The sequence below is a fragment of the Lissotriton helveticus genome, chromosome 1_1, assembly GCF_964261635.1.
Source record: "Lissotriton helveticus chromosome 1_1, aLisHel1.1, whole genome shotgun sequence".
Classification (NCBI taxonomy): Eukaryota; Metazoa; Chordata; class Amphibia; order Caudata; family Salamandridae; genus Lissotriton; species Lissotriton helveticus.
In genome coordinates this window covers 1,468,211,918-1,468,225,500 of record NC_136057.1, presented here as the reverse complement: position 1 = coordinate 1,468,225,500, position 13,583 = coordinate 1,468,211,918, and the positions used below count along the sequence as shown (strand labels likewise).

At 45.7% G+C, this 13,583-nt stretch overlaps 1 protein-coding gene across 1 annotated transcript in view; it reads left to right on the top strand.

The window, feature by feature from the left end:
* The window catches only part of ESYT1 (extended synaptotagmin 1), a 433,655-nt gene extending 424,379 nt beyond the window's left edge, over window positions 1–9,276 (top strand). The window contains exon 31 of the mRNA XM_078686263.1: window positions 8,937–9,276. Coding sequence (XP_078542389.1) covers window positions 8,937–8,970 — 34 coding nt within the window. The 3' untranslated portion in view covers window positions 8,971–9,276. The remainder of the gene's footprint in view (window positions 1–8,936) is intronic.
* The last annotated feature ends 4,307 nt before the right edge of the window (window positions 9,277–13,583 follow it).

Below are 13,583 nucleotides of genomic sequence, written 5' to 3'. Positions count from 1 at the left end.
TTTTGAAAATGTACATGTCAAATGATTCACATCAAATGATTAATTCACATGCCCAATGCATTTCGTGCTTAGAGGCACTTCATCAGGGGAAATACATTTCTGTGAAGTGAATAAAACATGGAAAAAATTGGTGGAGGGAAGCAGGTCACAGTCTGCGTTAAAACCAACAATGCAATACATTCAAAAATAGCTAAACAATAAATCACAATATATTGGATAGAATCAGGATTAAATAATGCTCAAATGTGGCTTAAATTGCGAAAAAACGTCTAGGTTAATCAAAGGATGCAACAGTTAACCCAAATTCAGGTGTAGTTCTGAACACATTACTAAATGGAAAATACGCGCTGTCCTCAAGCTGCTGCATGTCAGTTACGCGGGTTGTTTACAAGAATTCCTAGTTTCAGCGTCTAAACTTTGCATCACAACCGTGCTGTGAACAAGAATTGTTCACTCATTCTTAACGTTACAGGTCGCTGTGTTTGCACTCACCGGGTAGTCGGATTGTAAAGGCGTCTAATTCAAAACCGCCATTCTCAGCTTCTGCAGAAACTAGGAATTCTTGTAAACAACCCGCGATTAACCTAGATGTTTTTTCGCAATTTAAGCCACATTTGAGCATTATTTAATCCTGATTCTATCCAATATATTGTGATTTATTGTTTAGCTATTTTTGAATGTATTGCATTGTTGGTTTTAACGCAGACTGTTACCTTTCACGAAGTGAACTACAGTCAATAAAAGATCAATGTATAAATTGAACTTTGGAATACAGCGTTGACATTTATTCACAAAGAACTTGAATTTAACTATTGAGGACCCCACAAGAGGTAACTCTCTCAAAAGAGTGCGGTTGGCCAAACTGTCAATCCAGGCAGCATATATTTTCATTGTAACAACTCCCCAAAGGGCAGAGGGAGCAGACCGGCCAGCACCTAAAGCACCAAATAGTTTGAACTTTTGAACACTAACATTGAGTGCCACGCCACCCCCCCACTTATGTTTTCATTCAGCCCACCTTTATTGGTTCCCAATTTGAACACCCATTTCTGTTCCTTACGTAAGAGAAAATTGGTATGGTCTGTAATGTGGGGAGGAATGTATGGCTGTTCGAGTACAGTCCAAATAAACTCAGTTGGGGCATGTTGTTTCTCCAAAAAATGATTAGTGAGTTTAGTTGCCTGTCTCTTACAACGAATAGTGCTTTTGTGCTCGGAAATACGTATCTTAATTTTCCGAGTCGTCATTCCCACATATTTCAGGCCACATGGGGCAAGTTATGAGATATACCAGCTTCTCACTGTTGCAGTTCGTAAATTTGTTCAATTTCCAGGGTCTGTTAGTGCCAATATCGATTTCAGTTGTCTTTGATGTTTGGGGGCAGGCCTGGCAAGAGCCACATGGATGGTGGCCTACTACAGGTGGAAGGTCTCATATCGTGCCAAGAGCCCTTGGCAGTCTGTTGTAAGGTCTAGTATGGACAATCCGATCTTTCAAATTGGGACCCCTCTTGAAGGAAAACAGTGGTAAATCTATGGTCTCATGTCCAGTGTTCAATATTGACCAGTGTTTCTTAATTATTTTTTGGATTTTGGTTGGACAGTGTCCCAAAAGTGCTAACACAGGTAAGTCTGTTTGTGGTCTCTTTAAATACTGATGGTTCCAAGAGAGCCAATCTATTGTTGTTCTTTGCCCGCTTCATTGATTTTTTCACTAATTTCGGTGGGTATTTCCTACAGTGAAGCTAGTGTTGTAAGGCTTTAGCATGTACATTGTAGCCTTCATTCGTGGAGCAATTTCTATGTACCCTTAAGAACTGCCCATAGGGCAGATTCTCTCTCAGCGACTTGGGATGGTGGCTATCAAAACTGAGCAAAGAGTTCTTCGCCATTGGTTTCCTGTAGAGCTCTGATTGGAGGCCTTCCGGAGTGGAAAAGATTCTCAAATCTAGAAAGGCAAGCTCACTTTTACTGGACTCTACAGTTAAACGGAGAAAATCATTCCTGCTGTTTAACCAGCTATGGAAGGCCACTAGATCTTCCTGTGTCCCACGCCATATCACAAGTATATCATCGATATACCTTTTCCAAACTTTTATCAACGTGATAAACGGGTTGGTGTTGCTAAGGACATACTCCTGCTCAAAGTGATGTACATATAAATTAGCCAAGCTGGAAGCATAAATGCTCCCCATGCTGGTCCCAGATGTTTGTAAATATACCGTCTCTTCAAACTTGAAGAAGTTTTTCTTCATGGCTAGGGTGGCACAAGCCATGATAGAGCTGACCGGTGTAATACTGTCCAAATCACGAGCCATCAAGAGAGAGGATATGACTTCCAAAGTCTCATCTTGTGGTATTGATGTATAAAGTGACTCAACGTCAAAAGATACGAGATGATCTTTCTCGGCATCAAAGTCAATGTCAGGGAGGAGCCGAAGCACATCTGTAGTGTCTTTGAGGTATGTGGGCATTTCTAGCACCATGGGACGTAGAAAATGGTCAACGAAGGTGGAAAGGGGTTCCAAAATAGAACCAATACCCGAAATTATCGGGCGGCCTGGTGGAGGCCTCTGGGTCTTATGTTACCAAAACTGCACCATCAGCGGCACAGGGGCGGCCGGGTGCAGAGGTCAAAATCGGAGTTCGGCCCAATGCATTTAAATGGAGACGGAGGGTGCTTGAAACCACACTGCTTGCAGGTAAGTAAATCGTTTGCAGGGGACAAGCTTTGATGGTTATGTTAAGCACGGGAGGCACAAAGCTGCACCAAACCTACACCACCAGCGGCACAGGGACGGCTGGGAGCAGGGCATCGGGGGCCTAATGCTATTTAATGGAGTTTATGGTGTTGAGAAACAGGCTGCAGGCGTGGCACCAGAAGTCGCAGAAGGAAGACCAATGACAGCAGAGGTAAGTAGAGGTGATGGGGTTGTAGGGTCACCGTCAGTCCAGCTCACCAAGGCTCAGGGGCTTTGGGTGCAGGGGTGCCATTCGACGTCAGAGTGTCCTTACTGGAGCCGGTCGCTGTCAGGGGAACCTCTGGATTCACACTGCAGGCGCTGTTGTGGAGGCCAGGAAAGGTCAGCCAATGCTGGTTTTGAAGTCATGATCCCTGGGGAGACTTCACTAGGCATGTGAGCCACTCAGACTCGGTCAAGTACATAGTGTACAGGAATTGCGGTTCTAGCTAGATCCAGAGCCCTTGGAGTAGATTTCTTCTGGACAGTTCTGCTGTCGATGGGAGATTGGAGTCTTTTAAGAAAGCAACAGTCCTCCCAGGGTTTTCAGATGTCGCTGGCTGCAAGACAGGTCGCAGGTTTGTCGAAGCTGGAGACAGGCTGGTAGGGCTGGGGCCAAGGCACTCGTCGTCTTCAATCTTCTGCAGGGATGTCTTCTTTCTTCTTAGGTCATCACAGATCTAGTTTCTAGGTCCGGGGCAGCTACCTAAATACAGAAAAAGTTCAGGGCGTTTTAGGGGAGTAGGTAGGGTCAATGGGCACCTTACCTGGGGTGACTACACGCTCTGTTATGCAACCTTCCAGTGGGAGGGGGCATAGACCATGTCCTGATTGGAGGGGTCACCCCATCTTCAAGATGGCGGGACGCAAAGATGTGAAGCGAGGGGGTAGGCCCATCTGCAATTCTTCTAGGTTTTCCTACCCAAAGTGGAGGGGGCTGCCATCTGCTGCTAGCAGCAGAGGCTGGCTGGTCGAATTACAAAGTTGGCTGGCCTTTTAAGCTTCCCCTGCAAGCACTGGCCTATCCTGGGGCAGGAGGTGTGACACCTCTGCCCAGGAGGTGCATTGTTTCTGGTCCCAGAGAGAAGAGGCCCAAGGGTCCAGAAACATGCATGTGTGTGGCGGCTGCCTAAAGAGAGTCAGTGCCCACACCAGGGATGGTAGGTTTTCAGTGTGCACCTCTTAGGTGCTCTCTGATTACATGGTGTAATAAATCTCACACTGGCATCAGTTTGTATTTTTTACTAGGAGTTGTTTGGTACCAAACACTCCTGGTTTCAGTGAAGCCATCATGGTGCTATGGAACTTGAGATGCCCTCACCTGGTGTACAGTGCACCTTGACTTGGTTCTGTAAGGCGTGCTAGAGGGATGGGTTACCTATACCTACAGGCAGTGCTGGCCGGCATGGCACCCATGCAGGGTGCCATGTCGACTTTGTCGTTTTTCACCTCAGAAGGGCATGCAAGGGCAGTGGCATGGTCCTAGTGAGGGGGTGCCGCATCGCAGAAGGTGTCTGCTTACCGGGGGTGATTTTCGCATTGCCAAAGACTCCAGGAACCAGGAGCCACCGGTCCACGCCATCTGAGGAGCATCAGCCCCTCCCACCTGACGCTACATAACGCTTTGCGGCACCCGCTGCGTGGTACGCGAGGCGGGCAAAGCCCGGGCCAAAGGGGGCCCGTCTGAGCCCGTCAGAGACCAGAAGAGGCCGGGCTGGGCCCCCCCACCAAGCCCTCAGACTCAAAGAAAAAGGTAACGCTTTTTCCGTTTTTATGTAAAACTGTGAGGTTGCGGGTCATCCTACCGAGTAAACCATGTCAACGCGTAATGGAGGAGGGAGAGAAGTAGTGAGAACAGGGTACGTAGCGGGGACCCTCGATCAATTCATCACAAGGGCTTCCTCAGTACTGGCCTACGAAATAGCCCTTACAGAACGTTGCCTCTCGATGGACCCAGTATTTTCAAAAAGGTCATCTCTGAGGGCCATACAGAATATACGTAGCCCTAATAAACACTGTGAGGACAACACAGTCACTTCGCAGGAAGAGCTCACAGGTATAGCAGCGGCCCCGCCCCCCTGGCACAACAGGGCATAGAGCCGCATTTACCCACAAATATTGACTATGGGGTAACTATACTATCTACCCCCGAGGAGCGACGGTCACCAGAGGAACATCTGAAGGGTGCAAAGGCGAAAAGAAAGAGAGGAGCTAACGGGGCAGCGTCACTACAGAAAGGGAAGAAGTTAAAAAATGATCGTACCAATGCAGAGAATGAGGCCCCCTCTATGGGCCCACCAGTGGATGAGACTGTCCGTGGAATCCAGTCAGGGAGTACTGCTAAGGCTGACCCTGATGTAGTGACTGCATTGGACCCAGTGCATGGGGAAGAAGCAATTTGGAAGAGAATAGAAGCCCTCCTAACCTCTCAGCTGGAGCCTCTTATGGACAGACTAATTGCAATCAATTGTAAATTCACTGCTTGTATATGAACAGATTTGTACCTTTTTGTAACTTATATAAGAATTTTTCTAACCACCACCAATTCCTTCCACTCACAGTACTAATGCACTACGATGACTTAGTACGAATAATGACTCATTTGTATTAGTGTAAATGTCTGGCACCAAACGTAAAAATTTGACGCAAGTCCCAAAACAAAATGTTATGTTTTTTTTCTTTTACATGTGCAGCCTTGAGAAAGTCGTGGGTTACATTCCCAATACGACGAAACACGTGTTGGCTGTGAATCTCCAGAAATAAACTTCAAAAAGAATCTACCGGACCTAATGGACAAGAATTATTTATGAATGCGAGAGTGACGAATGGTGGAAACACTTATAGACTAAGAAGAACACTAACCTAGAACGTGTGCTAGGGAGCTTTTTTGTAATCGAATTGAGGCTGGGGGAAGTGGAGGGTGGGATAACGCGTACCCTGGGTAGTCTTAATGAGAAGGTTGAGAGGATTGCTAACCCAAAGAACATAGACACGGGAAGCGAAAGGAATGGTGGTACAATTATTGTAAACTCTACCGTGGCAGTGGTACCAGCAAATACGGCACAACCTCCTGTTAAGGAAAATTTGGGGGGAGAAAATGTTGGCAATGGAAGGATAGATAGCAATAGCCAAACGAGGGCAGGAGGGAACGAGGAAAGGGAAGGAAACATTGCTAGGAAAATGTATCGCCGTTTGGATCTGCCTCCCGAGTGTTCACCCTATGTGGTTATCTTGACGGGAGTGCCCCAATTAAAAGTGGAGACAGAGGAATCATATGACCAGCTGAAAAATAAAACAAAACCCTGGCTGAATTACAATAGACCTCTGCCCCAAGAAGTGCACTCGAAGATTTTACATGTAAGAAGGGTGAGTTGGGTGGGACATAGATACAAGACCATAGCAGGGGATTGTATCGTGGTGAATTTCAGAGATCCCCAGGCAGTCCAACCTATTACCCGTGGCCCTCAGTCCGATAACTGTTCAAAAATACAGACATTTGAAATAAGTTATTTCTATAAGCCTGTAAATATCAGATCTAATGGAGGGCGTTGGGGCGACCGAACGGGGAGGACCTTGCAGTTAGATAGAGGGTGTGGTTGGGCCCCGAGAGAGAGGGGTGAGTACCAAGGTATAGATGATCAGGAGGCACACTCACACTCACAAGTGAGGGAGATAGCTCAAACAAGAGAAGAGTTTGTTCTCCCGCTGTGCAACAAATATGCACCACTGGGTTGGGGTAGACAACTTAGTGAGGTAGATTGATTGCCCGAGGGCGAGGCGAGTACTGAAGGAGAACTACAGACAAGGAACAAAGGAAGGCCACCCCCTTATGAAGGAACCCCGGATAGGACTCAATTAAAATCAGATATCCCAATTCAAGTAGTACCAACAGACGTGCACATGGATAATGAGCCCTTTGGGACTAACAGGCCCCACATCTCTCTCAGCTAAAATCTGTACGGAGGTCGGAAACAAGGTTGTGTGCTTGCTCCCCTCATTTTCAACCTGTATAGAGCAGACCTGGGAAAAGCTCTCGTCAAGTCGGTCTCTACACCTTCTTCAGTACGCAGATGACCTAGTCATCATTGAGCACACCAAAGTGGGCCTCCAACAATCTTTGGCCGGTTTCAATGAATATAGCCCATTTCATTCTCTTACCATCAGCTCAGATAAAACCAAGATTATAATAAAGGCAGGCAAAAGCACAAAAACATATTACATGCACCATAGGCTCCAGGATAATTAACTCAGTGCAGAAATACAAGTACTTGGGGGTTTGGTTCACAGAAACAGCAAGACTCACTGCCCATAAAAAAGAGCGGACTAACAAATTGACTGCCATAACATATGGTTTAATAAAATTGAACAACAAGTTAAAAAGTCCGCCAGCAGTGGGCATCAGAAATGTCACTCGAGCTTCTCTTCTCCCAGCACCCTCGTATGGGCATCAAACATTTCCTGGCGCTTGTTCGGAAATCCTAGAGAGGGCACAATGTGTGGCCTATAAAAAAATCTTTCAACTCCCAAAACACCTTTCTAGGGCGAGACTTAGGCTGGAGCTCGGGCTGGTCAAACAATCATTAACCCTTGAGGCTGACTTTCTAAAATATTATATTCGAATCCTAAAATCTCTGAGGAAATCCTTAAAGAGCGGCCTCAGATACATATTTGAAAAATTGGCTCACCATGGAATAAGCAGCTTACGAGACCCATTGCCTCCATTGAAATAAACAAACCAGTACTCACTTTCCCTTGCATTTCATACGCCACCTGGAAATCGCGTATCAATAAACAAGTCCAACTGGTCTCGTTCCAGCAAGACCAGGCCTCATTAAAACCATTATCTTTCCTGACCGCTCTGAATGATTCATATTTAGCACACAAACCTCAGCCCTACCTTACCGCCCGCTTATCCCTAAAACCAGAAGAGAGATAATGTATATGCAAGTTCTGGCACTTCCAAATACAGACTTCAGCCAGGCATGGGCAAACCAAAACACAGGAGGAGCATGTCGACTGTGTGACTACAAACGTGAAACATGGGTACACCTCCTGTGCTGTGCCTGACCGTACAACTGAAAGGAGGATTCTTCTCAGAGAACTATGCCTGAGAGAAAAAGTAACCACCTGCCATGAGGCCTCTGCAGTATGTTTCTCACAAAAAGAACCTCACACCTTGGCCCTCTGCAGAAGATTTGTACAATCTATCAGGGGTACCATACACCGCAGAACCGTCCCCCGCCCCAGCCCTCGTAAGGTCCAAACGCTGATACTGGACTATTTTAAACACAGAACCTCGAAAGAACTCTCTCCAACACAGTTGCAAATCACAAGCACTCTACAAAAGAAAGAGTATCAGCGTGTATAATGGTAACAAAAGTAGTCCTGGAGATTTGAGGAGCCAGACGGTTGATACTTTCACAGGGGACCGGACAAAGAACAACGGCCAACTGCAAATATGTGAAGAAGCCCATAGTCAAATGTTAGGACTTAACTGTCGTACCTCCATGAACTGTGATGTCTTTTCCTTTTTAATGTTCTTATTGTAATGCAATGGTTTTAATTAACTTATGCAAATACATTCATTCATTCATCTATAATTGCAATTAACCACACTCGAATTCCCTCACCTAGGCGTGCAAAATAGAAAGAGGGTGCTGAATTTGAATATGTTGAGCTAGTCATTTGATTTGGGCAGGTTTGATTTGAATGAGAATTGCTGATTTGATATACTGTGGTATGTGAATAAGGGAGAGAAGCCTGCAGCCGGCTCATGTCCGCATAAAAGGCCAATGTGGGCTTTCAGAATGTGAGTTCATTGGATTCCCACGCCACAGCTACCTATCTCTAGCTGCAGCGTTCTGCAGTGTTAAAAGGTGAGAAATGGGTAAGTGTGCATCCACACCTAAAGAGTATTTCTTTAATACAAGCCAGATTGCGCTTAGACACACATACCCACCCCCATAAATGTTGCTAGAGATTTCTAGTGCAAACTGTTCAACTAGTTTAGGTTGATTGAAGGGAGAAGCTGTGTTGCTACCAGCCTGTGCTATCCTTACTTACCAAAAACCATTAAGACTGAAGAAGGATTCTGGCTTGTTATCTCGGTTTCATTGTGAAAGAAAGAACAAGACACAGTAGCTCTTCCAAATATCCAGTCCCCTATTCACAAGTGCTTCTCTTTCTTCACCTACAGGTTCGAGCTGATGGAAGACAAGGACAGCATTTAACAGCAATCCTCAGCTTCTCCTTTCCACTCCGGAACATGAAGATAAGAATGAAGGATCCCCCATCTCCCAGCCACACCTGGACAGCCTCTCCATCCCATCTCCCTGTCACCTTGTTGAATGGCTCTAGTCTCATTGAAAGCTCTTTGGTTGGTACTGGTTCCACAAAGGAGCTGACATCACAAAGCAGCTGCTTAGGGACAAAAACAAATGTAGGAGATGTCTACCAGTCTGAGTCTCAAGGGTATGGGGGCGGGGGGGGGGGGCATTTCAAGGAAGTTGTTGGCATTACCCATCCAAAAATAGAAGGACCAGTCCCCCTGAATGGCTAGTCAAGACCTGTGGGTATTGAAGTGGATCTGGGATTCCCTGCTTCCAGTTGTATTTTTATGAAATGCAGGCCTATAGTGGGAAAGTCCAAATGGAAGTATTATGGAGGTCTTTTTAGAAGACCATTGTTATCTGTGCAACTGGAGTGGAGACATTTGCTGTCTCATTTTGTTCTTTTATGTTCTCTAGACTTGTGTCCTAGGCGCCATGGAGCAAGTTATCCATATAAAGAGAATTCCCAGGAATTCTCAAAGCTTTGTCCCTAAGGCGTCGTAAACAATGGTAGTACGGGTGGGGCACGATCATCAGTTGTTAGAACATCATCATGTATTAATAAAGAGCTTCTTTCAAGGCAGGTCAGATCGAGTGAGATCTAAATGCCAAAAGCCTTGAAGGGCACCACTCATTGTTAGTGGTTTATCTTTATTTTTAGACATGCTTTCACCCACCCCCTATACCCTCAACTCTGTTTCTTCCCTTGCAGCATCAGTGCTCCGTCCTTTCAAGTTAGATTTGCAGTTTCTGAAGTCCTGAAAATGTGTCTGCATCCAAAAGTGTTGCCTACGTTGCTCATGGGGAAAACAGAGTGCATCGGAAAGAGCCTTTCAGCAGGCCTGGGGTGATCTCATGATCCATTGCACTTCATGCATTGCATTAGGCAGTTGCCTAGGGGACCATTGGTGGGGGTGCAGTCGAGGTTCCCTCAGAAGCATCATATAAGGCACAATTACCAGGGAATGGAGGTAGCAAAATGTTATGTGCACGTTTGCACATGGGGACTGAATTTTTTGCACCGGACATGATGCCCAGGGACTGAGACAGTCTCTTCTACAACAGTGACAAAGGAGGCCCAGCAGGAACTGCTGTACAGGCTGAAACCTATCCCTTTCTCGTTCTCTCATTTTCTCTGTCTCAGTTTGTCACCTCTACCAGTCCACCGTTGTGCTGGAAAGAGACCATACCCATCCTCAAAAAACATGAATGTTTGCACCATAGCCTTCCTCTGGTTTTGGTAACACTCTTTAATTGCGCCAAAGAAATAAGTTGCAATAGTAGGTCTTGCCACCATTTCCATGGGGGACCACGCCTGCTTCTTGCCACAAACATGCTATTTTTTTATTGTTTTATTTTTTTGTATTAGTCTTTTGCAGACTGAAGTGTTATATTTTTTCGTGTGTGAGTTTTATACCTGCAATTATTTATCTACTTACTATGCAATGAGCCTGTTTAGTTCTGTGATTTTTTAAAGAAAATATATGGTGTTGAGGCCTGTGTGGAGGCAGAATCTGGCCTGAGAGTGCCCAGTAATGTAAATTGCTATGGGTAACCCAGTATCCCTCAGAACCTGGGCAATACAATTTAGTATATACAATGGTTCTGTCGGGTATGTAACCTGATTGCTTCCAAGTGTGAATGAATCATTCGAGATTTTTCATCGTAGCTTGCTTCAATCAAGACTCTACAAAAAACATTATAAATGCAAATCCAAACAGAAAACAGGGTAACAGTAGATTTTATATATGACTTGTTCACATTCATAAACACCCTTTGTCAATACATGAAGAATAATTGAAGAATCAAATACATTTTGCTAAACGGCACAGCAAATAAAGTGAGCGTGCTTTTAAGTGCGTAGTGACTTGTTGTGCACTGGTGACATAAGATTAGTGACTTATATGCAGGTGAGTGAGGGGGGCATATTCATTTAACCAACAGGCGGCACATCACCCCTCTCCCCTTCTCCTGCCCCTAGTCCTGAAGAAGACCCGCACCTGACCCACGAATTGGGCGTTCATAGGGTCGAAACGTCGACGATATAAATCCATTGGACCAGCTGAGAATATTCAGTAAACACAAGCCAATGGAAGTGGCATACTGGATTAACAATAATTGATTACTGATACTGGCCAAACGATCCTTTGCCTTCCCGCCCCCCCTCTCTCACCTGTATATACGTCACTAATCTTATGTTACCAGCGAACAACCTGTCACTACGCACTTAAAAGCACACTCACTTTATTTGATGCGCTGTTTAGCAAAATGTATTTGATTCTTTAATTATTCTTCATGTATTGACAAAGGGTGTTTATGAATGTGAACAATTCATATATACAATCTACTGTTACCCTGTTTTCTGTTTGGATTTGCATTTATAATGTTTTCTGTAGAGTCTTGATTGAAGCAAGCTACGATGAAAAATCTTGAATGATTCATTCACACTTGGAAGCAATCAGGATACATACCCGACAGAACCATTGTATATACTAAACTGAGAGTGCCCAGAGCATCCTTGGCACACGAAAGAGCTGTCGGCCATTACACTTGCCCTTAAATGGGAACAATCCATGCAAATCTACTGTGAATATGTGCAGAACATAATTACTTATCTTTTCCCTATAAGATATCCTTCTATAATTGGTTCCATATGCTACATTGGAAAATACTGCAGCTAGGAGTAATCCATAATCAGTTTTACTACAGCTTATCAGTGGTGACACATTTTCTTTTTGATTTACTGTTTCACTTATTGATGCTCGCATCAACATAAATGCATTACCTCCTCTTTATCTTCCTCATTATAATCCTTACTACACAAGGAGTTTGCCTCCTCTGTCAGACTCCTATCTACTTACTCCACCTTCAATCTTTATGACTAAAAGTAAAAATAACCCCACTTCTTACTAGAAAGAAGATTGTTCCTTTGAGCACTCGCCCTGCTTTTTATCTATCTGATAAAGACTTCTAGCCACGGATTCCTTACCTTAGAATATTCCTAGGTGTCAGACTGGATCCAGGTGTTTTTGAACAATCCCCTTGCACACTAGTAAATGGTGTCGAATGGCTCCGCATGGCATCATCCGTGCGGAAAGTGACTTGTGCGGTGCCCATATAGACCCACCCCAGCATGCTGACCTCCGTTTCTTCTTTTCCACACCTTCAGCTGGGATTCGGACAGAGCTTCCCTCTGGTCACTTTTTGACTGATTTCTTTCTATTTTTTATCGAAGTCTAGTGTGTTTTTTCCATCATTTTTTTTGTATGTCCACGAAAAAACCCTCCGCCTTCAAACCTCATGACGCTTGTCATCAACTGATGTCAGTGACGGTCCTCCACTTTGTGTGTCTGTGGTGCCTAGTGAGGTGCCTCGACTCTGCATTGTGTGGGGAGTGCAAGATGATGAACCCCAAAGCCCTCTGCGAGCAGGCCATGAAGTTATTGGCTGCTCACCATGTGACTCCACACCGTTCCAGATCCCGGTCCATGGGAGTTCTTTGCATTGCTCCCAGAGTTCCTCACGCCAGTCTTTGTCGCATTCAAGTAGTTCTCAGGTAAGTTCAATTAGAAGTCATCCAAGCGCTCTTCAACTTCTCCTCATCACTCCCCTTCTTCGGACTACGCTTGAGAATGACGCTACAAATCCTGATGTCACTCGCAGGTGGTTCCTCTGCAGTGCGCATCGGAAACTGGGTCCACTCCTCACTTGCCTGATTTTCCTCGAGCTGTAGCAACCCCCATGCAACTCCGAGATTTGTATGAGGTCACTAGCCTTATTTTTGGGCAGTCAACCTCCTCTGGAGCACTCTCAGGTCCCAAGGCTTCGAGTGGGTTTACCCTCGGTGCCAGCCAACCCCTTAGGATCCATTAGTGAATCTGGATCGCCCCAAGCAAGACTTCACAACATCCTCCGAGGAACGTTCCAAGTGGAGTCGTTCCCGGCGGCGCTGAAACCAGTGTGATTCCCGACTCAGAACGGCATTGTAGGATGTCAGTTCTGGCCCCAACCAGGCTCACACAACCAGAATTGACCCCTATTTTATTGACGGTCCTACTGAGGAGCACCAATGAAGGGGATCTGATTTCTATGTCTACACTGACCCTTTAGCAGAGTCCATGGCCGATGACAACTGGTACGAGGAGCTGACTGACGCCAGTAGTCTGGACGCCTCACCAGACACTGGCCTCCTCTCTCCTCCCACAGTGGCAATGCAGGAAGGGACTTCCTCTGCAATTGTGGTCCGGAAGGCTACTGAGGTCCTGGACCTGCAGCTGCCCATGCCCCAAGTCAAAACAAATGTCTTTTCGAAGTTGCTTCAACCCAGAACCCTTACTGCCCTTCAAGGAAGCACTCACTGATGCCCTGCTCGGGTCCTGGGTCAATCCCTGCACAGGCACTCCTATACAGACGACCCCTGCTCGCTGCCATCGTGCCCCTCCTGGGGACCCAGTCTTCCTCTCTGTCTCTTATCATCCTGCCCCTGAGATCCTTGTGGTCCAGGCCTCAACCTC